Source organism: Ctenocephalides felis, unplaced genomic scaffold (genome assembly GCF_003426905.1).
Source record: "Ctenocephalides felis isolate EL2017-DRISC unplaced genomic scaffold, ASM342690v1 CF-g0.4_SCAFFOLD_01492, whole genome shotgun sequence".
NCBI classification, from domain to species: domain Eukaryota; kingdom Metazoa; phylum Arthropoda; class Insecta; order Siphonaptera; family Pulicidae; genus Ctenocephalides; species Ctenocephalides felis.
The window spans coordinates 17,633,089-17,649,094 of NW_020537646.1; the positions used below are offsets into that span (position 1 = coordinate 17,633,089).

Sequence of the window (16,006 nt, forward strand, 5' to 3'; positions counted from 1 at the left end):
TATATATAAATGTCCTTGAATGAGTCCTTGGATGAAAACCTAATAATCTTTTGACAAGGTAATCTTGTATATTCTAATCCTTTACTAGGCCGTGAAGACCTACGATGCCCTGCTTCATTGTCAGAATTCACACCATCAAATGCCTAGTGAGATTTCAGTGTTACGCTTTAAAGGTCGCATTTTTATTAAACTTAATAAATATTCTTTTCTTTTTCAAACGAGGTATATCATTACATTGAATAACAACACCATGAGCTTATTTTAGAATTTTTATAAATAATTATTCTATGTCCCAAATGACACTGTGAATAACTATAATAATTGATAAACAGTCTTTTCTGTGTCGAAGGTTAATTATTCATTCAGTGCGAAAGACAATAGTTGTTTATTTTGTATCATGTGCTAAGCTGGAAAGTTTTGATAGTTATTCATAATTAACGTTATTTAAAATTTAAAAATAAATTGCGAGATTTGCAGTGCAGATAAGAACCATGACTGAAAATAGTGACAATAATGAAAATAAAGAAGCTGATACTTTGCAAGTACCAGGCAAAGATGGAGACTCGAATAGACTACCTGGGTAAGATATTTGTAAACGAATTAAAGTTATTAACATGTTAATCGCCATATGTGTCTGACACTAAGAATTTATGTCAGAAATATGTGTGACACATGCATTTTTGGTACAAGGAGAAAAAAGTTTTAGTTTAGGGCCACATCAGTCACATACATGTGATATTAAATATAGTTTTTTCAGGAATTTTGGTAATTTTTTTTTATTTGATGCCATAAGTTTTCTTGATACATTTTTTAACTGAATTATATTATAATGTTACCATGACCCATATGAAAATTTTGATACTATCATGGCAATTAACGTTAAATTATCTTACACAAAAATATAAGACAAAACTTAGTTTTTTTCAATATATTACTTTTCAATCAATGTCAGCCAAATTGATGAATTGTACACAATTTTCGAACTTATTCGTCAAAAAAAAAATAATTGTCGACATTGAAAGTTATATATATATATATATATATATATATATATATATATATTTATAAAACTAATTTTATTCAACCGGTGATGCATACAAATTTTATTTAAATGCCAAAGGGCATTTTATTTGATATTATTTGACAAAAACTGTTGAGTTTTTCACAGTGGTGCTTTCAAAACTATATTATTAATAATTTATTTATTTATTTATTCATAAGCAAGCCGTAATCAATAATAATAGATAAAAATTCAGATTGTGCAAAATATAATATATATTTTTAATACTAAATAATTAAAATATGATTTAAAATAACAAAAACTATTTGAGGTTACAACATACAACTACAATCAGATTTTTTAAAATATTTTTTTTATAAATCAAAATTATTGACTTTTAGTAAGAACTCTATTATTCAATTATATGTTTTATAGTCTTATACCTTATATATTTTTTAACTATATGCTTATATCGTTCTTGAGCCTTGAATAAAATCCTGTTCATTTGTTCTCTTAATTAATCAATTGGTAAAAATTGCACTTGTGCCAGGCGGTCAAAAAGTGCATAATTTTTGCTAATTTTCGTAAAATTAAAAATGAAAGCTCAAAATTATTATTGTTAATTTAAGGCTGTTTTAATCCGCCTTTGAAATTTTGCATTCGACAATTTTCTCGTTCATAACGTGATGTTTCATATAAACATACTCGTTATAAACACCGTTTTCAGATATTCGATGAGTAGTCGTAATTATATTATTGACAAAATTAGATTAAAACTTATACATTCTAAAAACAAAAAGAGACAATCTGAGACATTTGAAATTTGAGACAAATCATGCTTTCAGAAAAACTTAGGACTCAAGGTGGAAATTCGGGACTGTCACCTCAACACAAACACATTATACATACATATATAAGTATATACAAAAATGTGTATATTCTGGATTTTCTCTCTTATTATCAAAATTAATTAAACATTACTAACAAAATTAAATAAACTTAATTAATAAAGATGTCCATCTACACAAATCTAGAACCAAATACTTCTAAATATCTAATATTGAATCTGCTAAACCTTCCTGAAAAAATGTAATAAATTACTCACTCAATCAATACAAATGAGATGTTTTTTGAATCATTCTAATCGGATATGCCATTCACTCAAAAACTGGTTATTTTTGGACTTTTTGCATTGTATCTCTGAAACGGATAGACGTGCCTTTGCCAATAGCTAATCAGCATGTCTCTGCGTCAATACCAATCGAATGGTACCTGAATTATCCAAATAGGTTGATCCGTACGCTCAAAATCGTCGACGAAAAATTGTATCCACACATACGCACATACAAGCACACTCACACAATCATACACACATTCATTTCTAAGGTATGCAAAAATTTTCAAAAACCTCCGAAACGTAAAGATATGCAAAAAAAATCAGTTTTAATTTTTGGACAATTACAATAACTTACTCTATGGAAAGTTAACAGAGAATCTCAATTAATTGATAGAGGAGTCTAAATATACAAATTTCAAAACCAAATACTAAACATTTAATAAAACTAGTTAGAAGTGGCATTTAGCCTTAAGGCAAGTTGCATGAACTTTCCAAAATGTGTGAAAATTAACTTAAACAATTGAAAATGGAGATATTTAGATAACATTTTCAACTATTTATTTCAAAAATAAAATTATCGTTTTCAATAAAATCTAAACATTGCGATTTTTAATTGAATTTTCTCATATAAATTTAAATGAATCTATGTCTAGTATAACAATGTACCCAAAACACAATTAGTATATGTTTTGAAACCAAACAACCTACTCCGCCACAATATGCCTTGTGTATGCCTATCCAAATGTATTTCCGTAAATTGAGTATCAACGGCGGTTGCGCAGCCGAAATAAATATAATCTATGTCTTGTGACAGGATCACACAACCCATTTTATGCGAACGAATAGGGCACGCTCCTATCCCCCACGGGAGGCTTCATTCAGGCGGACGGATCTATCACATATTTTCAATTGGGACGAAATCTAGATTTGTGGCGGCGGTGCGCTACGAGATAAAAGACATTGTACTATATACAATGTAGATTTTCCGAATAATATATGTTTTGAAATATGTATTATTCTTTACATAATTATCTGTGTTGTGAGATTTTTTTGAGTATGATTATGCAACCGTAAATAATTATGATTATAATTCAATATTGATTAGACAAAAATGTTATAATTATTACAATTATATATATATATATATATATATATATATATTAGGGTGGTCCTTAATATTGACATTTTCGAATTTTCTTGCTCCCAAGGGCTCAAATGGTTCCAAATTGATAAAAAACAATTCTCTGAAAGTTTTATCACTTAATATTGTCTTTTAGATAGAGCGCAATTCAATCAAAGTTTTGTATGGAAATAGCATGAAATTTTTTTCAAAAATTTTGCAGGGCGTCGAATTTTCAATAAAAAATGACACGAATTTTCATTTTGAATTTATTTGTCGCTAAGTTATACCTAAAAAAAAATTTTTTTTAATTTACACAATTTTTTCCATGCTATTTCCATACGAACTTTGATTGAGTTGCGCTCTATTAAAACGTTAATATTAAGAGATAAAACTTCCAGAAAATTGTTTTTTATCAACTTGGAACCATTTTAGCCTTCGGGAGCAAGGAAATTCGAAAATGTGCAAATTAAGGACCACTCTAATATATATATATATATATATATATATATATATATATATTAGGGTGGTCCTTAAAATGGTCATTTCCGAATTTCTTTGCTCCCAGGGGCTCAAATGGTTCCATATATATAAAAAAAAATTCTCTGAAAGTTTTAGCTCTTAATATTAACGTTTAGATAGAGCGCAATTCAATCAAAGTTTGTATGGGAAGAGCATGGATAAAATTTTGAAAATTTAAAAAAAATGTTTTAGGTATAACTTAGTGACAAATGAATGAGTTTTATTCATTCATTTCTTCGCTAAATTACATCTAAAACACATTTTTAAAATTTTTGAAAATTTTTCCATGCTCTTCCCATACAAACTTTGATTGAATTGCGCGCTCTATCTAAACGTTAATATTAAGAGCTAAAACTCTCAGAGAATTGTTTTTTATCTATTTGGAACCATTTGAGCCCCTGGGAGCAAAGAAATTCGAAAATGACCATTTTAAGGACCACCCTAATATATATATATATATATATATATATATATATATATATATATATATATATATATATATATGTATATATATTTATATAATTATTATATTATATATAATATTTAATAGTATATTACTACATTATAATCATAATAACATTAATTATACTCACTAATATTGTATTTAACACATATTTACAACTGGGACCAATTCTGAATTGGTGGCAGCGGTACATCAGTATTCAATTTTTCTTATACGAATGAAATCATATAGCAATAAATAATTTCGATTATATTATAATACAAATTTATATTATTCATTGTAATTTTAATTACAATAATAACATAATATATAAATAATTTCATTATTTAGATACTACAGACAAAAATATTATTGGTTATTTTTTTTATCTTTGAGGAAAAACACATTAGGTTCATACTTTATGATAAGATTGCTCTACAAAATCTCGTATGCATTACTTTGTTTTTTCATAGTAAGAATCATAATAAGTATATTAACTAATAATTATAATTTTAGTGTTTTTTTATTTCAAGAAAATCATGAAATGATATATGATAGGAATTTTTACTAATAAATTATTGAGTATTTTTTATAATTTTAATTTCAATTCTAAGAAAAAATTATAATGTTGTATAGTAATAAAGTATATCATAATGTAGTTTTTACTACTACTACTTCACTAATAGTATAACACTATTAGTATAACTATCAATTAAGGAGTTTTTTTTTATTATAATAAGGAAACATTGTAATGTTGTATAGTCATAAAGTAGTTTTTTTTATTTTAAAAATGATAAAATTGAATAATAGTATGTATTATTGGTTTCAAATAAAACTTTGAGCTCTCATTTGAGCATAGAACTAGGTGTAATTTTAATTTGTATTTTTTAAAGATGGCAAAGGAGACCATAAGTTTTAAGAAATTTTTTTCATATTATTTTTTATTATAACAATATTAATTATATATTATTAGATTATTCTCTAGATCTGTTTTATTATATGATAAATTCATTTTTTCAAAAATAATTATAAACATAAAATGAAACCCCATATTCAATATATGCCTCATGTTTACTAAAACTTTAAATATTTCTGTCATTTTTATAGAGGTTTAAGAATCCACTACTATTACGTTATATACTAGCTATTACGTTAATTTAGGAATTTCGGTATAGGTAAAACTGTGTATTTTTTTCTAGATTTCTGCATTTGAACCGGTTAGGATATCGCGTTGCCTTCACTGCCTCGGTCAAGTGAGTGGAATTGATAATATAATTATTATCATTTTCCGAAAAAATGAATTAGAATAGTTAATTATTTGAATTATGAATATTTTATCAATATACATTTTTAGATATAAAATTGAATATATTAATTTAGAATGGATTACTAATTTTTATTCACAATATCACTTTTTTATATAGTTACAACAAATAACAAAATTTGCACCATAATGTAATGTATTTTTATTAAAATATATTATGAGAATGTTATTATATTAAGGCACAAAAATTCAGATGTTCTTTTTAATGACCTCGTCAAATATTTATGTCTTCTATTTTTTAGTCAACTAGCGATTTAAGGTTAATTTTTATTATGATTAGTTTTATTATAATATCATAACATTTTTTGATATACTTATTATATGCAAATAGGTACTAACATTTTATAAGATTCATAACCCGCTTTCTTACTGAACAATTTAATATATATATATATATATATATATATATATATATATATAACTATGTATGTATGCATTTATGAACCTACTTTACATTTTTCACTCAATTAGTTCTCTGTAATCAAAATTTACTTTGGAATAAAAACGCGGTGCTGCCCTATAATTCGTGGAAACTACTGCATTTAAATCCATGGAAATTCGTAAAGCATGTTAATGAGCTTAAATATTCAAATCAGATTTAGTAGTGGCCATAATTATTTAATTAAAAAGGTGCAGTGCCACTGTTTATATGGTAATTAAGTTCATCAGCTAATTACATAGCACGGTTTTAATTTGTAATAGTTATTTTTTCATGGTGGATAGAATGGTTTTACCTGTTAAATGTAGTAAAAGTCTAATTATTGTTAGACTTACAAAGAATTTTGAAATTTATATATTTAGTAACATTTATTAGAAGTTCAGATAAAATACAATTCAGTACTTAGATTTTTTGCTGCTCCATAAGTTAAATTTTGTTACAAAAATGAATTGGTTTAAAATAAAATATTTATTTTGTAAAAATTTAATACAACTATAGATTGTATAAAATAAAAAAGGGGAGTCTAAATGCGATTGCACCACTTTTTTTAATCAGCAATAATTTTGCTGAACGGAAATGGTATGGAAACTTGTTCGAAAAAACATACTTCATTTTTCTCTCTCTGGACCCAATCGCATAATTAGTATAGTTTAGCTGTTCCTAGTACAACCGTACCCAGTCTCCCTTAGTTTCAAAATAGAATTTATCAATTTGCCGATTTAAACAATTTATCCTACTAAAAGTTAGTAAAAAAATACAACGCAAATCCATATAAATTCCTGATACCATTGCTTCAAAAGAATTGTCCCATACTATTTTATTCAAACGAACAAACAACAGAGCAATGTAATTCTTTGATGAGTGATTCTCTTTCATGTATATTTTTCAGAGTCACTAGGCGAAATGTTCTTTTCAAATTATTCATATAATATGTTTTGTCTATATTTGTGGACTTACAATTAGCGCGTTGCTTGTCACAGGAAAAACCAGTCTGTCTATTTTTTGTGACATTTTCCTCATGCGAAAATGTTTTTGCTTTTGTGACAATACGTTGAAGTCAAGCCTTTCATTGTGGGAAAACAGAACGTGGGTAGACCTTTGTTATAAACATACGTTTGATAGGAAATTTTATTCACATTGTTATTTTGATAAAGTTTTACAAAATTTCAAGTTTTAAATTTATATTAGACATTTAAATGTTTATTTAGTATACAATGTCCCTTTACGGCTGACAATTGTAAATTCTCCAAATTTATTAAATGTCCTTAACTGGACAGTTGTAAATAAAATAAAGAATAAAAAAATATTAGAAAATTTTTACTAAAAATATTCACTTTATAAGCTTTCTTTAATATTTATATGCTAATTTTATATACTATAACTTCAACTTATGTGACTAATTTATATTTTTCTTAAAATTACTTGATTTAAGGTAATAGAGACCCTTGTCATGTATGCACTTGTGCTTTTAGAATTCACATTCAAATTATATTATATAAAGATTTGGTTTTTGGTTTAAGATACTTTATGAATATTATGAAATAAGTTTTAATATCTCAGTAAATTTTATATACTTTGCTTTTTAGCATAAAATGTCTGTAGACAGTCGAACATTGTTTTATTAATTTGTGTCATCTTGTACACAAGATCTCGTTAAATTTTGGAATATAGTCTATTGTTTGAGAAATAATAGTCTTTTTATTTGTCAAAATAACTTTAATTGATTTTTATATAAAATTTTCAAACATTTAGAGACTCTAAAGAACTATTAGACTTATTACAAAAATTATTTTCGTACGAATAAACTTAATCGAATCTAATAATCTAAAAAAAAATTGATAGGTTTTGTAACATCATATTCGCATTTTATTAAATATTATAAATTTTGTGTGATTTAATATTATGAAATTAATTTAAATACGGTTGTAAATAAGAAATTTAAAACTTATTAAAACATCAACTTAATTTTGAGAACCTAACACTTAAACATTGTTGCAATTTTCTTTTAGTAGAGCATAACCATAATTTTAATTTATTATTATTTAATATTTAATTAATTTATTATAATTTATTAAATTATAGGTACATTCCAAAACAAAATTTTAATAAATTTTACATAATTAGTTACAAGTATGTAACATGTATCAAGTATTTGTTACTTGTAAATTCATGTAAAAGTAATGGTAAATAGATAGTAAGGTAAATAGGAAGACAGGTGAACAGGTAGCAAAATAAAAAAGTTAAATAGTAGACAGGTAAGCAGGTAGTAAAAGGGTAGACAGGTAGATATATGGACAGGTAGACAGGTAGACAGGTAAACAGGTGGAAAAGTAGTTGAAAACTATATAAAAACATTCGTTGCACAAAAATAGTTGTATTTGTTAACAAATCAAGAAAGTTTGAATAAAACCCTTTTAAAAGAAATAAAAATTCAGTTTAATGTCTACATATTATTTTGACACTCATTTATACAATGGAATAAATATTCAGTACAGAGTGGAGATAATATTTTGACCCTTGTTTACCCAAAGAAATATCTGTTTTAAGCGATTATGAGCGATTCTGTTTATTTAAACATGATATGAAGCCCTTTGAAAAGCAATAAATATTCAGTTTAAGGATGAGTAGGAATAAGATTTTGACACTTGTTTATACAATTGAACGACCTAAGGAGATATCTGTTTTCTAAGCGTTAAGTTAATGTTCTTACTAAATGAACCAAAAATTCAAAAAATGCTCTGAAAACTCCATTTTTAAAGAATCAAAATAAGTTTTGGTATCTATGAGTAAGTTTTCAACCAGCTCTCTCATTAATTGCTTTGGTATAATAAAATAAGTTTTAGTATCTATGAGTAAGTTTTCAACCAGCTCTCTCATTAATTGCTTTGGGGTTGTTTTTGATTAATTATGATATGACACACATCTCGCAGCTCGTTATCTGTCGCGTTTCATACACGTTACATGGTCAGTATCATTGGAAACATTTTGTAATTTTTATGTTACCTAGATGAAATGCTACGACACAAAATAGAAACAAGAAGCATTGTTGACATATTGTACCAACAGTTTTTGACCAACATATGTGTTTCATAAAACATAGATGAGATTAATTGATAAATAACATACAGGAGATGAATGCACGTGAAAAAAGTCATAAATATAAGAGCAATTTCTTTAATTAGAAAAATACATTTCGTATATTTTATAATTATCCATATTATAATAGTTACGACTTAAATATTGACGCACATAGTTACTTCATAAACATTGATTTCTATGTATGTATTTTTTATTTCTAACAAATACACAATATTTTTTTTTATACATCCGATTATTCGGATTTTTCATTATTCGAATGCCTATCGACAACAATTAGTCCGGTTAATCGAGTTTATACTGTAACTTATATTCTCAAATATTGATTTCATCATTTTTACGTATCAATATAGTAAAAAGGGACAGCCAGGTGGCAAAAACATCCACCAAAATAATTTTAATTTTAAAGAGGTTTTATGGAATATTAGCTACATTATTTAACCAATGAGATGCAGTTTAGTTATTAGGTTAAACAACAGATATAATTATCATAATCAAAATATGTGTTTTTAAACATAATATACAAGTTTTTGTAAATTTTTCACGGCTTCATAAATCTTGGTTTGGTAGTTATTTCTATTTTATTGAAGTTTCTAAGAATTCAATCGTCACGAATAAAATAAATACAATGTTTATTTGGAATACCTCAACATTTGAATATTCACACAGATTGCGCTCTACAAGCCAAACCGTAAAAAAACGAAAAAACTTTGTTATGACAAAAGATGCAGAATAAAATTGCGAATAAAATGATATATAAATCGTTATGTGTGTTTAAATGCATATTCTATAGAAAAAATAGAATGGAATAAATATTAAGTTAATTTATCTTTTGTAAAATCGCTTATCCCTTTGTTTTTTTTTTGCCCCAATCGCATGTGAGCTTTTCTAGAGGTTATATAAAACAACGTTGAATACAACTTAAAAATAATAATACACCTTCAAAACAAAAGAATAACATATACTTAAAAATTTTAATCAGATATCGTAAACTAAACAACCGCACTCAAAAACAAAATGACTGATAACTAAAAAAATAATTCCCATAAAGAATTGAAAATTTGGCCGCTCATCTTCTAATGCAAAGATAAAGCAAAATTGTGTAACCAGTAATGCGATGGTTACACATGATTTTTCTCTTCTTTGAAATAGTATCTCTAAAGAAATTGTACTTTCTGCTATGCTCTATATATATAAAATAAAATAATTTATACCAAACAGTTTTAAACCTTTAATATCTTGAATAAATACATAAATACATGTTTTTAAATCCCATCGCTTTCAAACACTTCATTGGTTTCACCTCCAATACTTATCTATCAAAGAGTTCTGACAACTATCAGAATCTCCCTCAGTTTTCCTCTAAAAATACAAGATGAAAGCTATTACTTGTCACCGTGAATAAAAAATAAACATATTTGTCGCCTTCCTGAACATATATAAAGACATATAGCATAAAAAGGATTCGATTTCTATGTGAGAGACATTATTCGAGAGAACCTGAGAATTGACATAAATTTTTCGTTACCGCATGGGAGAATCTTTCCTAACGGCTCAACTCTTAGCGACCGCCCGAAGGTGTAAAAGCCGGAGACAAAATATAATATACTGACGGTATGCGCATCCGTAGAGAACGCATATAGAAACCCTTTGAGGAAATAAAATGTGGAATATTTAAATGATGTACATATATATACAGCTTTATGTATCTTTACAACTGCCATTACGGAAATTCACACGAGACCAAGCCTATGGATATGGACCAAGATATATATATATATATATATATATATATATATATATATGTATATATATATATATAATTTCAAACACTCGTTCAATTTTTATAATTCCCGTATACTTCACCACCAACGGAACACTATTCAAAGACGTTTTGCAGAATCTTGCTTCATTACTATGGATAAAAACAGTATTAACAAAAGAAATGATACCTCCTTACTTTGCAAAAATTATCAAGTAATACTCAATAAATTATTAAGTATTACTTAATGTGCTGTAGCTATTACAAGTTTGTTTACAAAAATACCTTAACTTTTTCTACATTTTTCTGAAACAATTTCTCATTATTTAGTCTATTTACATAAAAGAAAAAAAATCATGATTATTGACAAGTGAAAAAATGATAATTTAAAATAATAATATTAACAAAAAACTCTAAATATATATATATATATATATATATATATATATATATATATATATATATATAAATATCGAATTATATATTATATATATATCGAAAAATACAAAGTACCCATAAAAATCCTCTTGGTCATATTTGTGTATTATAAAATATGAATAAAAGTAAGTCAGAAAATACTACAATAATAAATACAGTAAATATTTATTAATATTAAAAAAAATATAACTAAGAACTAAACGTAGACATCATTACATTAACTCCTATTTTGTCCTTGCAAAACAAAGACAGACAATTATTAGTCAAATTGTCATCTAATTAAAGTCAGCTTGTAATTGAGTTTTACCTTCTTTACAAATTTCTCACAATTGTCAATTTTGTATTTAGTATGCGGAAACATTCTGGAAACCGTATTATCATAGGAACAATTGACTAAGGATAGAAGAAGATTTATCTCTTGAAGTAGACATTAAATATTCAACACTTTGAGCCTGTTTTAGGAACTGTACGTAGACGTACCTACTTATTTTGCATGCAAATATGCAAAACGAGTACCCAACACATTTTCGAAGATAGGAGAGATGTCTGAACAGAAAGTCTATAGACAAGTTATTTTTAGAAGAGGATTTACTGATAAAAATTGCGGGATATTTCTGTAAAGGAAAAGCCAAATAAACCTATTTTTCCGTAATAAAAAATAGTACCTAAACTATAGCAACAAATAATTTAATTAAATTTTGATGATGTTATTATTATACTTATGAAGAATATTTTTAAATTATTTTAATTTATTTTAGGCGTTTTAAACAAATAATAACGTTTTAAACAAATTATATATATATTTTGATATATATATATATATATATATATATATATATACATATTTATATCAAAAAATAATAAAATATATATAAATATAAATATACTAAATATACTTTAATTGGAAGAATTTTATGCTTTTTTGACGTTTCATATATCTATATATATACATATTTATATCAAAAAATAATAAAATATCTATAAATATAAATATACTAAATATACTTTAATTGGAAGAATTTTATGCTTTTTTGACGTTTCAAGTCAATCTGAATTGAATGACACTAAATTAGAAAAAAACATTGTGTGTATGTGTGTGTATGCAAGTGTAAACTTTTGTTGTTCCCTTGTAATTGATGGAAAAGTAATTTTTTTCATTTATTTTTTAGTGCACATTCCTGAATCAATTTTAAAAATTCAAAAACTATTAATAAGATAGTTGGGAATAAGGTGCTGATTAGTTTTTGACAAAGGTCGGCCGACTCTTCATAATTGATTGTTTAAAATTCATTTTTAATTTTTTTTAAGAAGCTTTAGATAGAGTCTCTAACTAATTTTAATGAACATATTGAAATATAATAGTTTCACAAAAAGTGGTTCAAATAATAAAAAAATTGAAATAATTGGCCGAGCTCTTAGAAAATACTTGTATGTATTAGAGGAGTGTTCAATTTTTAGTAATATATGATAAAAAATGACAAAATTGAATATTGATAAGAATAATAATAGTTTCTCTTAATATAATGCTCTATTGCAGCTTACTAATAAATCATTCACAAATTAATATATTGATTTCTTATTGATTAGATCGATTATTTAAACATTTAAGGGAAAGAACTGCTATTAGAACTCATGCAAGATACATATTATTTAATAGATAGATAGGTCCTCACATATTATTTTTTATATTCTATTTTTTATTGTTTTTTTTTTGTTTATATAACAATATAATTTTTAGAGTTATTTGAAATTGTGAAAGAATTAGTTATGAAATATCAAAAACAATTATTCGATAAATTTAAGGAAAGCAAAATTATAAATATTTTTTCATTAGATCTATTATAGCAATAATAATGTATTATTGTTTGGTTTCAACTATTAACATAACGATATTGTTATAAATCTTCACAAAGTAATTTTTGAATCTATGTATTTTTTACTATATTTATTCGTAATAAATATTGATTATATAATAATTAATTAATCTATTCATTAAATTAATTATTAAAATTATTCTATATCTAGTACCACAATTTTTTTTATATCTAATAACACAAATTATAAATATATTTAATAAACAAATTAAAAATTTAATTGTATTACTTGCTTAAAAAATAGTTAAACAAGTAATAAATTATAGCACCACCAGAAATATTGAATAAAATTAAATCATTAAACTTTAATTTGTTCGATTTATTAATTCTATTAATAAGTATAAAAAATACTTATATTTCAAACCTTTTTCCCTTTATTTGCTACACTTTATTGTTATTACTGAAGGTAAATTCAGTACTTATCTTGATGCTGTTGCATTATTATTTATATAATATTTTAGTCATTTCATAAATATATAAAAATCTAATTAGAAATTAAATTCATAAACAAATTTTTAACCCTGCATTTACTTTGTAACTGGCATAATATCCTGCAATTTCGGTCTTGTAAATCTGCGATTTCCACCGTTTCAATTTAAAGTCTTCGGTAATGATTACATTTGGAAGGGTAGTGAAGTACCAAAGAAAAATAAGGGTAGAATAAAACAAATTGCGTTTCTGCGAGTTGAGACGGTGACGTCATTATGCCGTTGCCGCTGGCTTCGACGGCAAACATTCACCTATATTATATAGAATAATATAGAATACACGAGATACGAGCATCGTAACTTGTTCGCAGGGCTGTGCCGCTAACTTTTCAGACAGATTTTATCGGAAAACTTACAGACATTTGATGACTTGAATAACTTTTCAGTTAGAGTTGAATAAATTATAGAGACAATTGTAATTTTAAACGATTCTAATGGTGAAATAAATAGGGACACAGATGGTGTTGGACTTGGGTTCAATCTGATGAATTTTAGTTGTTTACTATACTTTTGACTTTGCTGGTTTTATACAAAGACTAATAGGTCTATCGTAGATATAAAATCGAGATGTAAAAGTGATAACATTTAAATTCCACGGATTATTGCTGATTTTTGTATATTTGATTTTTTGTGTAATTAGACTAATATAGCTCCTACTTTGTATGAACAATTTGTTGATAATATTGAATTGATCATTTGCTCTAGATTTATCGATATATCTGGATTATTAAAATTGTAGCTTTTCCTTAACTTATTAGTTGCATACCTTAAAATAATATTATGTACGTCAATTTAAAATTTTGTGACATGAGCTGAAAATGCTTAAAAATGTTATATGCCCTTTTTGGTTTTTTGGCGTAATAGTATAAATTTATATATAATTCAAAAGAAATACAAGCAAGAAACATAACATAAATGTTTTCATGAATTTTTATCTTCTGAGATAGAATCAACGAGTTTACAATTATTTTTAATTATAAAACTTTAAATTATTGAATTATGTCCTTATATAACTTTATATGAGCATCAGATTTAGAGTGCACTTTGAAACCAACAAACATATATTTTTTTTAAAATTAAATAAAATGATATTAGTAAAATTATATAAATTCACAATATTAAATCTTCTTCTTGTTAAGTACATATATATCGTTTTATATGAGCATCAGATTCAGCTTTCTGAGTCTTCGAAAATAAATTGGAATTTTTGATAGAACAAGTTTAGAGCTTCCAGTCTACTTTTATTTAAAAACAAACCAACGGTCTTAAAATTTGTTTAAAATATATAATATAGAATAAAAAAAATTATATATAATTCCTGTATTAAATTCTGCCCTTATATATTATAAGATATATTGTTTCATATGAGCATCTTATGATAGTCTGAAAATTATGCAGTCATTCTTTAAATTAATTATTATAAATATAAAAACTTGCAATGAGTAGAATTTATTATAGCAAAGTATAGCTTCATACGAAAATCAGAATTATTGAATTTATACAAATAAACCGGAATCCATCTGATTAAAGAACTTAAGAAAAGTTCTGAGTTTCTAGTCCAGGTTTATCCTAAATGAAACTAACGGTCTTGAAATTTGTTTAAATAATATATAATAAGAATAAATGAAAATATTCATATTTTTTATATTAAATTCTGCCGTTATAAGATATAGCTTTATTTATGAACATTCCATAAAGTCTGAATAATTATACAGTCAATCTTTAAATTAATTGTTATAAATATAAAACTAATTATTATAATTATGAAAAATTGTAAAGTGTAAAGTTTAATATGGTAAAGTAAAACTTTGATGATGCAAAATAAATCATTAAAAATTGATTATTGAATTTATAAAAATAAATCAGGATCCTGCTTATCAAGAAGCGAGATTTAGCATTAAAAACCAAGATTATCATAAAATAAACTATCCAAATTATTTTTTTTAAATATATAAAATTGATTTAATTTTTTTGTTATAATTAATTTTTGTTAAACAAGATTTTAATGCCTTCTTTACAAAATTGATAGATATAAAAAAGAAATGATACAATAAATTGAATATAAAACGACACAAAGTTAAAATAAAATAAAATGATAACAGTAATACAAAAATAATAATATAAACGAACTATAAAATTGAATTACAACATTAAGTTTTATTCCTTTACATCAGCTTTAGTCTGCAAAATTATGCAAATTTTTGAAAATTGACAGGATCCATGTAAAAATAAATTTAAATATTCAAATTCTAGTCTATGAATTTTTTATAATTATGTCATATTATATTGTTTCATATTTTATCTTATCAATTATTTTTTTTCACCTAAACCCTCGTTTTCCACGTAGTCTCATACACTTATTCTGGAGTTTAGTGTCTTTCAAG

At 25.0% G+C, this 16,006-nt stretch overlaps 1 protein-coding gene across 1 annotated transcript in view; it reads left to right on the plus strand.

Annotated features, from left to right (window-relative positions):
* Window positions 1-491: 491 nt before the first annotated feature.
* The window catches only part of LOC113370943 (LIRP-like), a 39,125-nt gene continuing 23,610 nt past the window's right edge, over window positions 492-16,006 (plus strand). Inside the window, exon 1 of the mRNA XM_026611611.1 lies at window positions 492-580. Coding sequence (XP_026467396.1) covers window positions 492-580 — 89 coding nt within the window. The remainder of the gene's footprint in view (window positions 581-16,006) is intronic.